At 35.5% G+C, this 13,598-nt stretch overlaps 2 protein-coding genes across 2 annotated transcripts; one reads left to right on the top strand and one right to left on the bottom strand.

Moving 5' to 3' along the window:
- Positions 1 to 638: 638 nt before the first annotated feature.
- Positions 639 to 2,947, top strand: LOC148571230 (uncharacterized). The gene is made up of 3 exons (XM_088509551.1): positions 639 to 1,333; positions 1,416 to 1,545; positions 1,646 to 2,947. The coding sequence occupies exons 1-3, from the start codon at positions 1,201 to 1,203 to the stop codon at positions 2,553 to 2,555; spliced, it is 1,173 nt and encodes a 390-aa protein (XP_088365677.1). The 5' UTR covers positions 639 to 1,200; the 3' UTR covers positions 2,556 to 2,947.
- A 6,467-nt stretch (positions 2,948 to 9,414) lies between these two features.
- Positions 9,415 to 10,644, bottom strand: LOC148571229 (uncharacterized). The gene is made up of 3 exons (XM_088507243.1): positions 9,934 to 10,644; positions 9,624 to 9,821; positions 9,415 to 9,540 (listed from the first exon to the last, which is right to left on the bottom strand). The coding sequence occupies exons 1-3, from the start codon at positions 10,567 to 10,569 to the stop codon at positions 9,415 to 9,417; spliced, it is 960 nt and encodes a 319-aa protein (XP_088363369.1). The 5' UTR covers positions 10,570 to 10,644.
- Between the last annotated feature and the right edge of the window lie 2,954 nt (positions 10,645 to 13,598).

Here is a 13,598-nt window from a genome sequence, read left to right as displayed (position 1 = left end):
TGCTGACCCAAGCTAGCTCAATCAATATCACCTTAGGGTTGTGGTGCGAATTCAAAATATATTTTGTTTGTCATTTTTTTTTATCTATTGTTATTTTTGTCGAATTTAAATTATATTTAGATTCAATTTAATTCGATTTAAAATTATATAATTTAATTAAAATACATATTTTATAATGAAATTAAAAATAAAATAATATATTTTATAGTGTATGAATCAGAATGAATTAAATTTTGTTACTCCAAAATAAATTAGGATAAATTGAGTTGACTAGACATGTAATTAATATATATAATTTTATAAATTTTATATAACAAATTAATAAATATTATATATATTTATATCAAAATAAACTATTTTAAAAGTAAAATATTATTATATAATATAAAAACTATTATTTGAAAAGACAAATAACAACCTAAGAAGTAAAAAGGTACTACATTAATTGTCCAAGAAAATAATGAAAATTATTATATTGTGCATTATTTATTTATGTACTTTTGTTTTTGGATTAAAAGAAAAAAAAAAGGAGAAGAAATATATGGTTGTTTGTTTCCACGTAATGATGGAACTTTTCAAAGAAATAATGACATGGATGAATTTTGCACATAAAGGTCGAAGAGTAAAGAATACATAGAATCCCACTTTATTTTTCTTCTTCCTCTTTTATTATTTCTCTCAGGACACGAGTTTCAGCACTAAGCACTAACCAAAGCGGAGTATTCCAATTCCGCTTTTCACAGACATCAAGAATGGCCAGAAATTCTTGTGTCTGCTATTCTGGCTAGTAACATATAATTAGAATTGTTACGTTTTATAATTTTGATTTGAATGAATGAATGAATATTGGATGCTTCAGTTACAAGCATATAGTATGGATTATTTGATTTTATAATATGAATGAAAATTGATGGTCCACCATCCTTATAAGAGACATGAATGTACTACTGTTTATTAACCCCATTCTCACACAAAATGAACCTTCCCTATTTTAATTTAATTTAACCCGTTCCAATTTTACTATGATATTAAATGATTAAATTAGTATAAGGAGGGTCATTGACTAAGACTTATTTTGATGGGTCCATACTCCATAGTCCATGGTCCTCTTAATCTCTTATATTATTTATTTCAACTCCTTTTCTTAGCTGCCACTTTCATTTTCTTTCCCTTCACTTCATTCATAGTGGAAGAATAATAATGGGAAGACACTCTTGCTGTTACAAGCAGAAGCTTCGGAAGGGTCTATGGTCTCCTGAAGAGGATGAAAAGCTTCTGAGGCATATCACTAAGTACGGTCATGGATGTTGGAGCTCTGTTCCTAAGCAAGCAGGTTAGTAGTACATACTCATAATATGTATGATACATAGATACATGTTGTTAAGGTTTGTTGTTAATGTTGTTGTTGGTGACAGGTTTGCAGAGGTGTGGTAAGAGTTGCAGGCTTAGGTGGATCAATTACTTAAGGCCTGATTTAAAGAGAGGTACATTTTCTCAGGAGGAAGAAAATCTCATCATTGAACTTCATGCTGTGTTAGGGAATAGGTAATAATTTAATAGTAACTAAATTTACAACAATCTATCTCCTCAGTCCTTGTTTGTTTTCTGTTAATTTGTTGTGTTCCATCTTCCATGCATGTATCAGATGGTCTCAGATTGCGGCGCAGCTTCCGGGGAGGACAGACAATGAAATCAAGAATCTGTGGAATTCATGCTTGAAGAAGAAGCTGAGGCAAAGAGGCATAGACCCTGTTACACACAAGCCATTATCTGAATTGTCAGAGGAGAAGAGCCAGATACAAGAGAAAGCATTGTCCAATGATAATGAATTGAACTTGTTGAGATCAGAGAGTTCCAATAAGTCTGATGGAGCTTCTTCCTATGATCATCAACAACAACAACAACAACAACAACAACAAGGATTTGTTCCAACATCAGAGATGGAAGGTTCTTCTTCCACTAACAAGGACATTTTCCTTGACACTACAACAAGGTTCATGGCTAACACTTGCTCAGATTTTATGGGCAACTACAACATGAGTTATGCATCATCATCTTCCAATGTCACTGTCACCGACAACAATTGGTTCACACAAACATCAAGGCCTTCTTTTGATATCAACTCAGATTTCACCTCATCATCATCATTCCTACCTGGTTCCTTTTGCTACAAGCCAGAATCTCTCAAGAACACCAACATGCTTTCTTCTTCTTCTTCTTCATGGGGATTGATCACAGATTGCAGCATGGAAGAAGCAGAAGAGGCAAAGTGGTCTGAGTATCTTCACAATCAAATGTTGATGCTTGCAGCTGTTCAGAACAACAACAACAACAACAACAACAACAACCAAGCTTCTTTATGCAATGAGATAAAGCCTCTTCCTTCAACCACCACAGTAACAACAACACCACCACCACATTTGGTTCCTGATACTTTAGGGGCTATCATGTTACCTCATTCCAAGAATCAACATCACCATACATCACAAACTTCTTCTACCACCACCTTTTCCAAGGATATCCAGAACCTAACAGCAGCCTTTGGACATATATAATCATATCACCCTCCTCTCCTCTTCTTAATTTTACACAAACACACAGAAAAAGAAAAAGAAGATTCCATTGGGTTGGTGTTTAATTTCTTAGTACAGGTGTGTGTGTGCAACCACAGATTTTTGGATTTGTACATAGGTTCTGTCACAAAACAAAAAAAGAAAGAACATTTCTTTCTTATCTTTCACCCTCTTCTTCAACTTGGTAATATTTGTGAGCCAAAACCAATTTGTCTTTCTTTCTTTCTTTCTTTCTTTCTTTTTTAACTTGTGGGGTGGTGTGGGTAGAAATTTGAGGAATAAGGATTGCTCTGCTTCTTCTTTCTACTCTTTTGTTTTCATACACTGTAAGTGCATTATTATATATATATATATTACAATGGTTCATTTCCATATCTATGCCATCACAAATGTTTATTGCTGCAAGGCAAGTTCAGTTTTCTTTCCATTCTTTGGGACAGATATTAGTTATTTTTGCCCATAGAATTTTTCTTTCTTTCTTTCTGTTTTTTTTACTGTGTCTCTATGTGATATTTTTATCTTATCACTAACACACCTGACTTTGATCCTACTGAAAATGAAACTAAAAACTAAACTTTTGCTGCCAATCATTTTCATCACACAAGAATAATTTATTCATGGCAATAATAGCCTTCCCACTTTCCCATCTATGCAAGTTTCTTGCTGTTACATACATTACATGCTTCTCTTCTTGATGAAATTAACTAACTCTTATCATATTAAAAATGATGATATGCATAAGGATTAAACTTTAGAAAATAAGATGTCCCTAGAGATAAATAAAGCTTAAGTTTTTGAGATGAATGATTTCATGACATAATATCAGAGTTCTATATCTGATTAGTGAACTCCAAAAATAAAATAAATAGCATAAGACAAATAAAAAAAGAAAAAAATCTACACAAAAATCAAGTAAACTCATCAAGAGACTCTTGTTTGAGAGAGAGTGTAAGAGATATGACTATTGACGTTAACTCTTTCTATCAACTTAAACTTTTGGGATGAGTGATTTCATAGCAAGAATTAAGATGAAAGGAGTGTGAGAAAGCATTGACATGAACATGTGCGTGAGAGTTAAGTGGCAGAGGTAGAGACCACATCAAATGAAAAATGAAAGAAAAACTCAAAGTTGATGAATTACGGTCCGTACAATAAGACAAGGACCCTTAATGGAATGAGGACCATACGTGCATATCTACCCCTCTTTCCCTCGTCTTCTAGCTCTTTACAGACACACACAATAATAAAACATTATCTCGAATTCAAATAAGTAAGTAACCCCATTGCAAACAGGAGAAGAAGAAAGAAACTTCCTACATTGTATTCTGTATCATACATACTTAGTTTCATAAAGTGCTTTATTATGGTTGCCTTGGACTCATCCTTGCCACAGGTGGCTACATCAAATACAATAAATATCGCTTTGGATCTTTCCTTCACCCATTTTAATTATATCATACTCAACACTTTATGTTTGCTTCCTCTATATTATTCCCCAATATTAAAAAAATTTAGTAATAATTAAGAAAAACAAAATAATGAAATTAATGTATTATTCTCAAACTATGATGCCAAATATTATTCAAAAAATAATTCATCTAATACCTAGTTAACTTAGAATGTCGAAAAAAAGACAATTATAAACAGTAAAAACCAAAAAAATCAAAAAGGAATTTTATGAATGACTTGAGCATTATTAATTAAGCTTAATATTATTTAATTAGTTTAGAGGAAGATACGCGCGTGGATGATTGAAATCAATCAACATTATCTGGTGAGAGTATAAGGCAATTCAAATGTTGAAGGGCAAGTAAAAAATGTTATATTTATGAAAAAAAAATTAATTTTTAAATTAATTATTATATATTTATATATAAATAAATGTTATATATTTTATATTATAATATATATTTTATTTGAGTGTCTAATTTTTTTATATACACGTAATTTGAATTGGTTAAACGTTATGTTTCATGTTTAATTATTAAGAGCAATAGTATATGCACAAAATTTAATTTTTTGTTTTTGATATTCGAGTGGTCATAATATTTTTTTGAAAGGTGGACTATTAGGGTATTATTCTCAAATATGAAACAATTTAATTAGAGAAGTAGAAATCAGACCGTCTAAAATGAATTTATTAGATTAGGGTATTATTCTCAAATGAATTTACTGGATTAGAGATTAGTGTTGACTGTACCTGAAAATACTCAAGAATTTTCCCCTAATTACGTAAAAAAAAGTTTATTACGAGATCAAATGCAAGTTTCATAAAATAAGCACAGTACATTAATATTATATATTATGATGATGGATATGTTTTTGGTAAAATTCTCTGAGTGAGTGAAAGATAAACCGTACTTCGATCCAAGCCAGACAAGTACTTCAAATTGGAGTTAACGGGCAGGTGAACTTTGAAAATCAACAATGAACACCACTACACAATTATTGCTTTACATCAATGCAATTTAAAATTTAGATAATCAATAGGAGCCAATGTTTCATTTTCCAAATACGCCAATTTTGGAGTTACGTAACAATACGTCAAACACGATGTTATTACGTTGAATTGAACCCAGCAGAAGAAAAGTTCTGTACGAACAATTAATTATGGAGGAGAAAAGAAATTCTTGTGCGCGATTTGTGTTACATAACATCACAACATAATAGGATTAAGACTTTTAATTTATGTCCTATTGTAAAATTTTAAGAAACATAATTTAATTTTGATGCATTGTTAATATAAAATAATTTTATATGTATATTTAATGATATAACATCACATTAATAAAAATAATTACTTTTTATATTGACCATGAATAATCATGAAAAATCAGATATAATTATACAACACAATATAAAATATTTTACACATCAATCCATCAAAATTAAACTTATTTTTTTAACCCTGTTGGGAGCCAATAATGAATCAACCAACATCATCCAACAAGAATATTTATTTACCATTTTCTTTTTTAAAATTATTATTTTATCTCTTTCTTATTTTTTTTCCCTTTCTTCCGATACCACTACGTCACTCTTCATCACCAGCCACCTACCACCACCGCCAACTGCCACCATCAGTTGGCCACTTGCTACGTCTCCGTATATCCTAAATCTTAAATTTTAAATTTTAAATTTTAAAATCTAAATTATAAATACTAAATTCTAAATCTTCCAAAACATAAGAATTAAAAAAATAATTTTACAATGAAAAAAATTGATTAATATTAACTAATTAAGATTTAGTTTTATTACTTAAGTTTTTGACGTTCTTATTGTTTTTAATTCCGCGTGTTTCTTTTTTTTTAATTGTTAGCTGAAATTAAAATTAGTTGGTTGAATTATTGGCTCTCCAAACCTTTTTTTTGTAAATTAAAAAAAAAAAGAGTTGAAAGGTGAGTTATGACTTATGACTTATGAGTACTTAGCATGAGAGAAAAAAAAAATAAAAAACAGGAATTTATCAATATGTTGATAACTCCCTCTTTTTCTTTTTGGTCAGAGTAAGAGATTAGAGATTTTTTAACATCATAGATAGATAGCAGTCATAGCACTGCACTTTCAGCAACAGTTTTGACAACTTCCTTTACATATGCAATGTAGAAAGAAAATGTGTTCTCTCTTTCCATTTTTATGTTTTTATGGGTAATGACGTTCCTCACTTGCGTGTTATGTCTTGGATTGGTTCACATCCTCCAATCAAGAAGCCCAAATTAGATGGATCAACAAACATAAAAATTTTCCTTTGAATATTAATTTTTATAATTTCTTAGAAAAATCTAGAAATTTGCAAGAAGTAAAAGATATATTTGACCAAAAAAGGGGATCAAGAACGTTAGCGTTGCATATAATCGGAAATTAAGGGCTTAATTAAACTCACGGCCCATTGGGCTACTTCATACTCCTTCTAAGCCCGTATAAGACATGCATAGTTGCATACTATCAACACCAAAAAAAAAACGGTAAGAACCTTCTAGTAATGTTTCAGCTGAAACACCTTGATATCTTAATTATTTTCATAATTAGATTATAATTGCACATACACTAATAAATAATTGTATCGTGTATGTCTAGTAAGTAGTAATAAATACTTATAAAACTTAATTAAGTTTTTTTTTTGAAAAAAGAATTTAAATAATAAATATTTATATTAAAAATAATTTATAAAATAAATTATTTTGTGTTTATTTTTTAGTTTTAAAAATATTTATTTAAAAAAAATGATAAAAGATTTTTTTTTACAAAAAAATATTTTTAAATTTTTTTATAAATACTTAAATAATTTTTTAAAAAGTTATAATTTAATTTTAAAAATTATACTAAATATTAATTCTATAACTTTTTATAAATTAAAAATAAAAAAAGGGTTACAAACTGGCCCTTAAGTCAGATAGTTCAATCATATGAACATGCAACATTAACTTATAACAAGAGACTAATGCTAGATCAGAAATTAAAGCGCCATTTGTTTATTTTAATTTTCTTTTTTTTTTTTTGGAAAGAAATTGTTAGTGTGACTTGTAGCTTTATGACGGCACCACAAAAAAAAAAAAAAAAAAGCACATTGGTTTGAATGTTTGATTCGCGGAATGGTAAAGATAAGACCAAACTTAGAACAATTAAAGGACTTGGTCATTGGAATTTTTTATTTTTCTTTTCTCTTACCACAAGGCTAGGGACACGAGGACATTCGAGATTACACATAATTATTATTTATATTAATTAATATTAATATGTCAATATCATCATCAATTCCATGACCAACTTAGCTTCAGCTTACTACTATATATAATATTCCCCAGATATGACTTTTAATCTTTTATATTAATCTGATCTTCATGTCGCAAATGAGGATCATATGGTTTGCACTTTCCTTCACCGTCCTAGAACCTTTACGGCATTTTTTAGACATTTATTTATGGAGTTTATAAACTTGAAACTTAATTATAAAATAAAAAGATAAAAAAACGAAGGTCTTGTAATTAAAGTTGCTAATTGGTGGATGGATTTGAAGCACATTTTATCAGGTAATTGGTGGAGGAGTAGATAATTTGTAATGACGACCATTTTAATTAGCATCAATTTTTATTATATTCTTATCATCTTATAAGCAATAAGTGCTAGAAAATTTAATCCTATTTTGTGGCTATATACATCATAAACAAGTAGAATCATATTTTATTTTATATTTTGATTTCAGTGATAATATATGTATAAGTGTTTTTTAATTAAAGAATAAATGACCATTTCTATCCATGAGAGATGAAAACGCTGACATTCGTACCCATGATAGCCGGAAACTAGACTTGTACCCATGAGAGATGCTGTCCGTGTGACAAAAGTGACCCGCCTTGGATCTGAGCTTGGTTCGTTGCTTTCCGAACCTACGTGGCACATCCACCCCCCCCCAAAACCTATCTGACGTGGAATCGAACGTTGAATATCAAAAGGGATAGGCTGAACTCACGAAATCAAAACCCTAGGTAGCTTCCCCCCTCCCCAATACAAACCAGGATCCAGAGAGTCGAAGGTTGTTGAATGTCAATGAGTGTGACGTTGAATCTCAATCGAAGCTTGGTTCGTACCTCTCTCAATGTCTTTCCGCAGAGTTACCCCTGCTCCAAGTGATGGCAGTGGCAGTTCTTCGTCAAGTTCAAAGAAGAAGAAGGTGAAGAAGCTGGACGGCAGATGCTTCTGTGGAAGAGAGGTTGCGTTGATGGAGTCTGGCACCGTTACGAACCCTAATCGATGGTTCATCAGATGTCCTCTATGGGCAGTAAGGGCAGACGCTGTTGGAGTTCAGGTGAGAAAGTTTTGTTTGCATTTGAGTTGACGAATCGGTGCATTTGTGTTGTTTTGGCAGACAAGAGACTGCAAATACTTTGTATGGGTTGATGAAATCGAAGAAGGATGGGAGGGCATAGCAAGGTGTTTGGCCAGAAGACAGTCAGGGAGTTCTTATCCAAGGCATGATGATGGGCTCGTTATCACTGAACCTGGGGAAAATCACGAAGCATCAGCAACCCTGACGAGAGGGATAGACAAACTTAGGGTTGAAATTAGGGGTGAAATTAGGGGTATTAGACTGTTGCTTTTATGGTTAGCGCTGGCTGTTTCATTTTGTTTGATGTTTCTGCTGTATTTCTTTCTGAAAATGTAAAATTTTATGGAATTAGGGTCTTTGTAAATCATGAGAGTATGAATGTATCTCCTGTTTTTGATATAGACACTTTGATTCTGTTGCTGCTGTGTTACTTCTATATGAGAACTTTTATTGGTACTCAGTTGTATATATATGCACATGCAATTATATTTTCTATTTAAGGAATCAGAGTTAAGCTCAATATGTGACGTAGAGACCTGATGGTTGTGGGGATGAAGTATAAAACCAGGAAAGCTAACTCAAAAAGTGGACTAACCATGATATAAACCAAAAAACATAGTTAAATACAGCAAAAGTAGCATGTCACAGGCAGAACAACCAAAACAGGAATGCTGCCTACTCCAACATAGTGTAATAAACCAACCATTGCCCCAAAATTAGTACATCAGTAATGGCAGTTACATCAGAATAGCAACAAAACATAAGCAACACAGTCTATGACATTGGTGTTGAGTTACTGCTCCCGCTGGAGATTCCAATTTTTGCTCCGCTTGATGCACCTCTCCTGCCTCGACCTCTTCCTTCACCCCTGCCTCTAGCATCCATTGTAGGAATGAACTGCCCGAACCTTGTGGTTGTCCCTGCACTAGCTCCCTGCAGTGGATTTCCTGGGGTTGTTTGAGAGTTGTGTGTGGAAGGGGTTGTGGTTGGATTCATCGGAGATGGTGCAGAAGCTTATGGGGTATGTGCAGAGGGGGGTGGTCGCTTGACACTTCTCCTTTTATGTTGTTTCTTGGCTGCTCCAGTTGTTGTTGTATCATGGGGTTGTGTTGCTGCTGGATGTGGCATCGGGGGTGGAGGCTGGATTCGAAAGAACAACCAGTTTACCAGCATGAATCGTTAAACAAATGTAATTAACAAACTGAATCAAGTAACTAACTAACCTGTGAAGTCTGGGCTGCTGTGGAACCGTTTCCCACCTCAGTTGCTGCTGCTTCAGCCTCGGCAGCCTCTAATGTCTCCTCATAGTACATCTTAGCCAACATGTCTTCATCCTCATCACTTGCAGGGACTTGTGGGGCAGCACTCCCTTCACCCATTGCTTCCTTTCTCTTCTTACAGCTTCGCTTGTTATGACCAGCCTACGTAAAACAGGAACTAGTTAATAGGTGCAAATGAACCTAAAGTGGTACAGGAACTACTTAAATTGGGACACATGAACTTAAACAACGAATTATAGTACACTGCACACACCTGCAGGCAGTATTTGCATACGATGGTGCCAATCCTCCTCTTAGTTCTATGAGGATCACTCTTGTCCTTAGGGGCATCATTTCTTTTGTCTCTTTTCATTGAAGGTCTTCCAATTGGCTTTCTGTACCTGGGGGGCAGAATTGGTAGGGTGTCAACATGCTCCAAGAACTCTTGGCTTGGAACTGGGCGCATTGAAGTCTGATATGCAGCATTATAAGCACCCATAGTTAGCCAGTTATGTGCATACTCTTCAGGTCTTCTATTCTGGTAAGCTAAAGCAGCACATGCATGTCTACAAGGTAGCCCAGTCAACTGCCACAGTCTACAACTACATGTACCTTTGCCCAAGTCCACACTGACCTTCATGGGTAGACATTGGACTTCATACACATTTCCCGCGTCATCTCCGGTTGGAAGGGGTCTCCATTTGTTGCTCTCTCTCTTCTCTCTTTCTAATCTGCTTTGTTGGGTTGGGGCTAACCTCCCACTGTACCCAATCAATGCCTTTTTGTTTCTTGCCATGATTCGCATGACGTAGCACCTCACTTCTTCCAACATGGTTATGATAGGCTTCCCCCGCATCTTTTTAACCTTGGCATTAAACACCTCGCAGTTATTATTGGTGTAGTTGTCCATCTTAGGATACTCGCTAAAGTGTGCTCTACTCCACTGTTTTGGACTAATCTTGTCCAAGTATTCCCAAGCCCCTATGTTGATCTTCTTCAGCTTATCCATTGCAGCATTGAAATCTTGTGTCGTAGAGGCCTTAGCACATGACCACATACACTTCTTCAGCTGCAAGTCACCCCATTTCTTGCGAAAGTTTTGCCATATATGCATGGCACAGAACCTGTGGTTGGCGTTTGGATACATTTCTTGGACTGCAGGAATTAACCCCTGCAGATAACCATGAACATGACCAGAATTCAACTATCACCCTAATAATGGCAACAACAATTCTCACACAATAACAATATTTCAGTAACAATCCTTCTACAGTTGAACAATTTTCAGTCTTCAATGACCATAAACAACATTCAGAAAAAAATATACATAGTTCCACACCCTAAACCACACTAATCAGTCCTCCACACTAAGCATCTAAACCTAGTTCTCTAATGAAGCATAAAAAAATATACATAGCAGAATTAAAACACATGTGCACAATTAAAACATACATACCTTCTGCATGTCCGGCATGAAGTTAAACCCGTTCGCCTAAAAGTCTCCCACATCATCTTGAAGGATATCTAAAAACCACTTCCAGCTGTCCTTGTTTTCTGATTCAACAATTGCATATGCAATGGGGTAGATGTGGTTATTTGCATCCTGCCCTATAGCTGTTAATAACTGACCCCCATAATACCCTCTAAGAAATGTGCCATCCAACCCTATGAATGGTCTACAACCACCTACAAAACCCTTCTTGCAAGCCTCAAAACATACATAGATTCTAAGAAAAATGGGATTTGAATAAGGCATGGGATTTGTGTGAATCCTAACTGTAGACCCAGGGTTAGTCTTTAGAATTTCATTAGCATAGTCTCGAAGAATTGCATACTGTGCTGCCTCAGATCCCTCAATCCTCTCCTTCGCCTTCTTCAAAGATCTATAAATCTTTCTCTCATTGATAAGTATATCATACTCAACTCTGAAGAACTGGTCAGCCTCTCTCACACTCAAGTTTGGCTGAAGTCTTATTCTTTCTTCTAGCTCATCAATCACCCATTTACCATCTGCTGACTTGCAGTGATTGTCCCTACTGCAAGTGTGTTCGTTGACAAAGGTCTTGACCTGATAACTGGCTGGAAATGTTCTATTGGCACAGTATATCTGCCAAGGAAAATCTTCATCATAGCATATGGCCTTCGACCTTGTAGAGTCACAGCGTGCAAAGAAAATGCTTCTTCCGATGTTTATATTAAATTTCCGGACTGCTTTCCTAAACTGATTTAGAGTCTCAAATTCCATTCCACCTTCCAACCTCACCTGGCTAACAGGGGCATCAGCATTGCTCTGAGGAAAGGCTGTGGTGTCATCAGAATCTTCATCACTAGGTATGCTACGCAAGTCCTCTGACTCATAGCAATGATACCCAGCGTTGTCATCAGAAAAATCTTCCTGATCAACTGGGACATAGAAGGTTGGAGGCTTGTCTGGATCAGGATTAGGGATGAATGTCTGTCCTGTAGGAGGGGGCCTCTTTGTTGATCTTCTCCTGTTCTTTTTTCTCTGACCCTCAGCCTCATCTGAAGCATTGGTTTCATTATTCTGGGGAGTCCTGTTGGAGTCAGAAGGTGGGGCTGACTCAGGGATTTCTTGTGAAAGTAGATTTCTGTAAGGATGTGGGATGTACTGGGTGACCTGCTCTGGTGCAATATGGTCAGATACATTGGCCTGAGAGGGAATGAATTGGTCTGTATCATCAGACTGCCAAGGTTGCTGTGAAGCTTCAGATACATTGGCATCATGGGGAGGGACTGGGTCTGTCCCATGAGTTTCAGATGGTTGCTGCTCTACCTCAAGAGGTGGCTGTGAAGGTTGGGAATGAGTTGATGGTGGTTCATCCGGCTGGACAGGTGTTGGAGGAGGTTGGAAAATGTTATTTGGTTCCTGTGTTGCTACAGGAGCTGGGCTGTTCTCTTAATGGGCCTGTAACATGGGCTCTGGGCCAGCACTTTCTTGGGCCTGCTTTTCAAGTTGGACACTACCAACTATCTCAGCATCGTCATCATCTTCCACTACTGCTAATCTTCTTCTAGGAGTCTTCTTTGGAGTTGGTACCCTTTTAGCACAGACCTTTCTTCTCCCCTTTGATGGAGTCAATTCCTTAACCTCCACTACAACAGGCTGATCCACAGGATGCTCCGTATACAAATTAATTCTATTTCCATTCTTCATGGCTGCCTCATACATCCTAACTACATCCATATCAGCCCTTAGCAGCCTCAACCCATCATGAAGCTCCTTCCCAGGTTCTAGCCAGTAAAACTCAGAAATGGACGTATAACCAATGTCCTTCAGCAAGTCAGAGATGAAAAAACCATTGAGGGTATCAACGTTTATCCTCTCTATCTCCGTCACTTCTCCACCAATGTAGCTAACCTTACCAACTGGCTCTCTCTCAAACCTTCCTCTATGATGAATTGATAGTGTTATGTGGATGGTGGCCATCCCTGTAAGTAAAATTTAACAAACCAATAAACACACATTCTCTGTAACTGATGCTAACACAAACCCTAAAACTACTATCTACCAATTCTGAAGGAAATACAGTAACTCATACGGTTTCATTAGCCAGTAACGTCTGCCTAACCACTTGCAACGACATATCAAATTATTCATTGGTGGGAAACGACATACCTGTGTAATTCTTCAAAGGAATTGACCACCTCGTGTCGAATACCAAAGGAATGGTAAAAGCCCCTCCTTGCTACTCGATTCGGCGTACTCTGCTCGTCTTCTCCAGCTTCGAATGAACCAACAGTCACGATGAACCTCTGTTAGGGCTCCACTACTTCTCGCGGGAACTGACGTTTCTTTTTCCTATCCCTTTTGATATTCAACATTCAATTCCACGTCAGATAGGCTTTGGGGGGTGGATGTGCCACGTAGGTTCGGAAAGCAACGAACCAAGCTCAGATCCAAGGCGGGTCACTTTTGTC

The sequence above is a fragment of the Arachis ipaensis genome, chromosome B3 (assembly GCF_059453495.1).
Source record: "Arachis ipaensis isolate K30076 ecotype BB chromosome B3, ASM5945349v1, whole genome shotgun sequence".
Classification (NCBI taxonomy): Eukaryota; Viridiplantae; Streptophyta; class Magnoliopsida; order Fabales; family Fabaceae; genus Arachis; species Arachis ipaensis.
The sequence above is the reverse complement of the archived record's forward strand: the minus strand, read 5'-3'. Positions and strand labels throughout refer to the sequence as shown.

Excerpts from the sequence above, each read along its gene's own strand:
- LOC148571230 (XM_088509551.1), top strand. The coding sequence starts at position 1,201 with ATGGGAAGACACTCTTGCTGTTACAAGCAGAAGCTTCGGAAGGGTCTA. Across the intron at positions 1,334-1,415 it reads CTCTGTTCCTAAGCAAGCAG|GTTTGCAGAGGTGTGGTAAG; the intron begins GTTAGTAGTACA and ends TGTTGGTGACAG. Across the intron at positions 1,546-1,645 it reads CATGCTGTGTTAGGGAATAG|ATGGTCTCAGATTGCGGCGC; the intron begins GTAATAATTTAA and ends TGCATGTATCAG.
- LOC148571229 (XM_088507243.1), bottom strand. The coding sequence starts at position 10,569 with ATGGACAACTACACCAATAATAACTGCGAGGTGTTTAATGCCAAGGTT. Across the intron at positions 9,822-9,933 it reads TATGCAAATACTGCCTGCAG|GCTGGTCATAACAAGCGAAG; the intron begins GTGTGTGCAGTG and ends TGTTTTACGTAG. Across the intron at positions 9,541-9,623 it reads CAGCAGCCCAGACTTCACAG|CCTCCACCCCCGATGCCACA; the intron begins GTTAGTTAGTTA and ends TTTCGAATCCAG.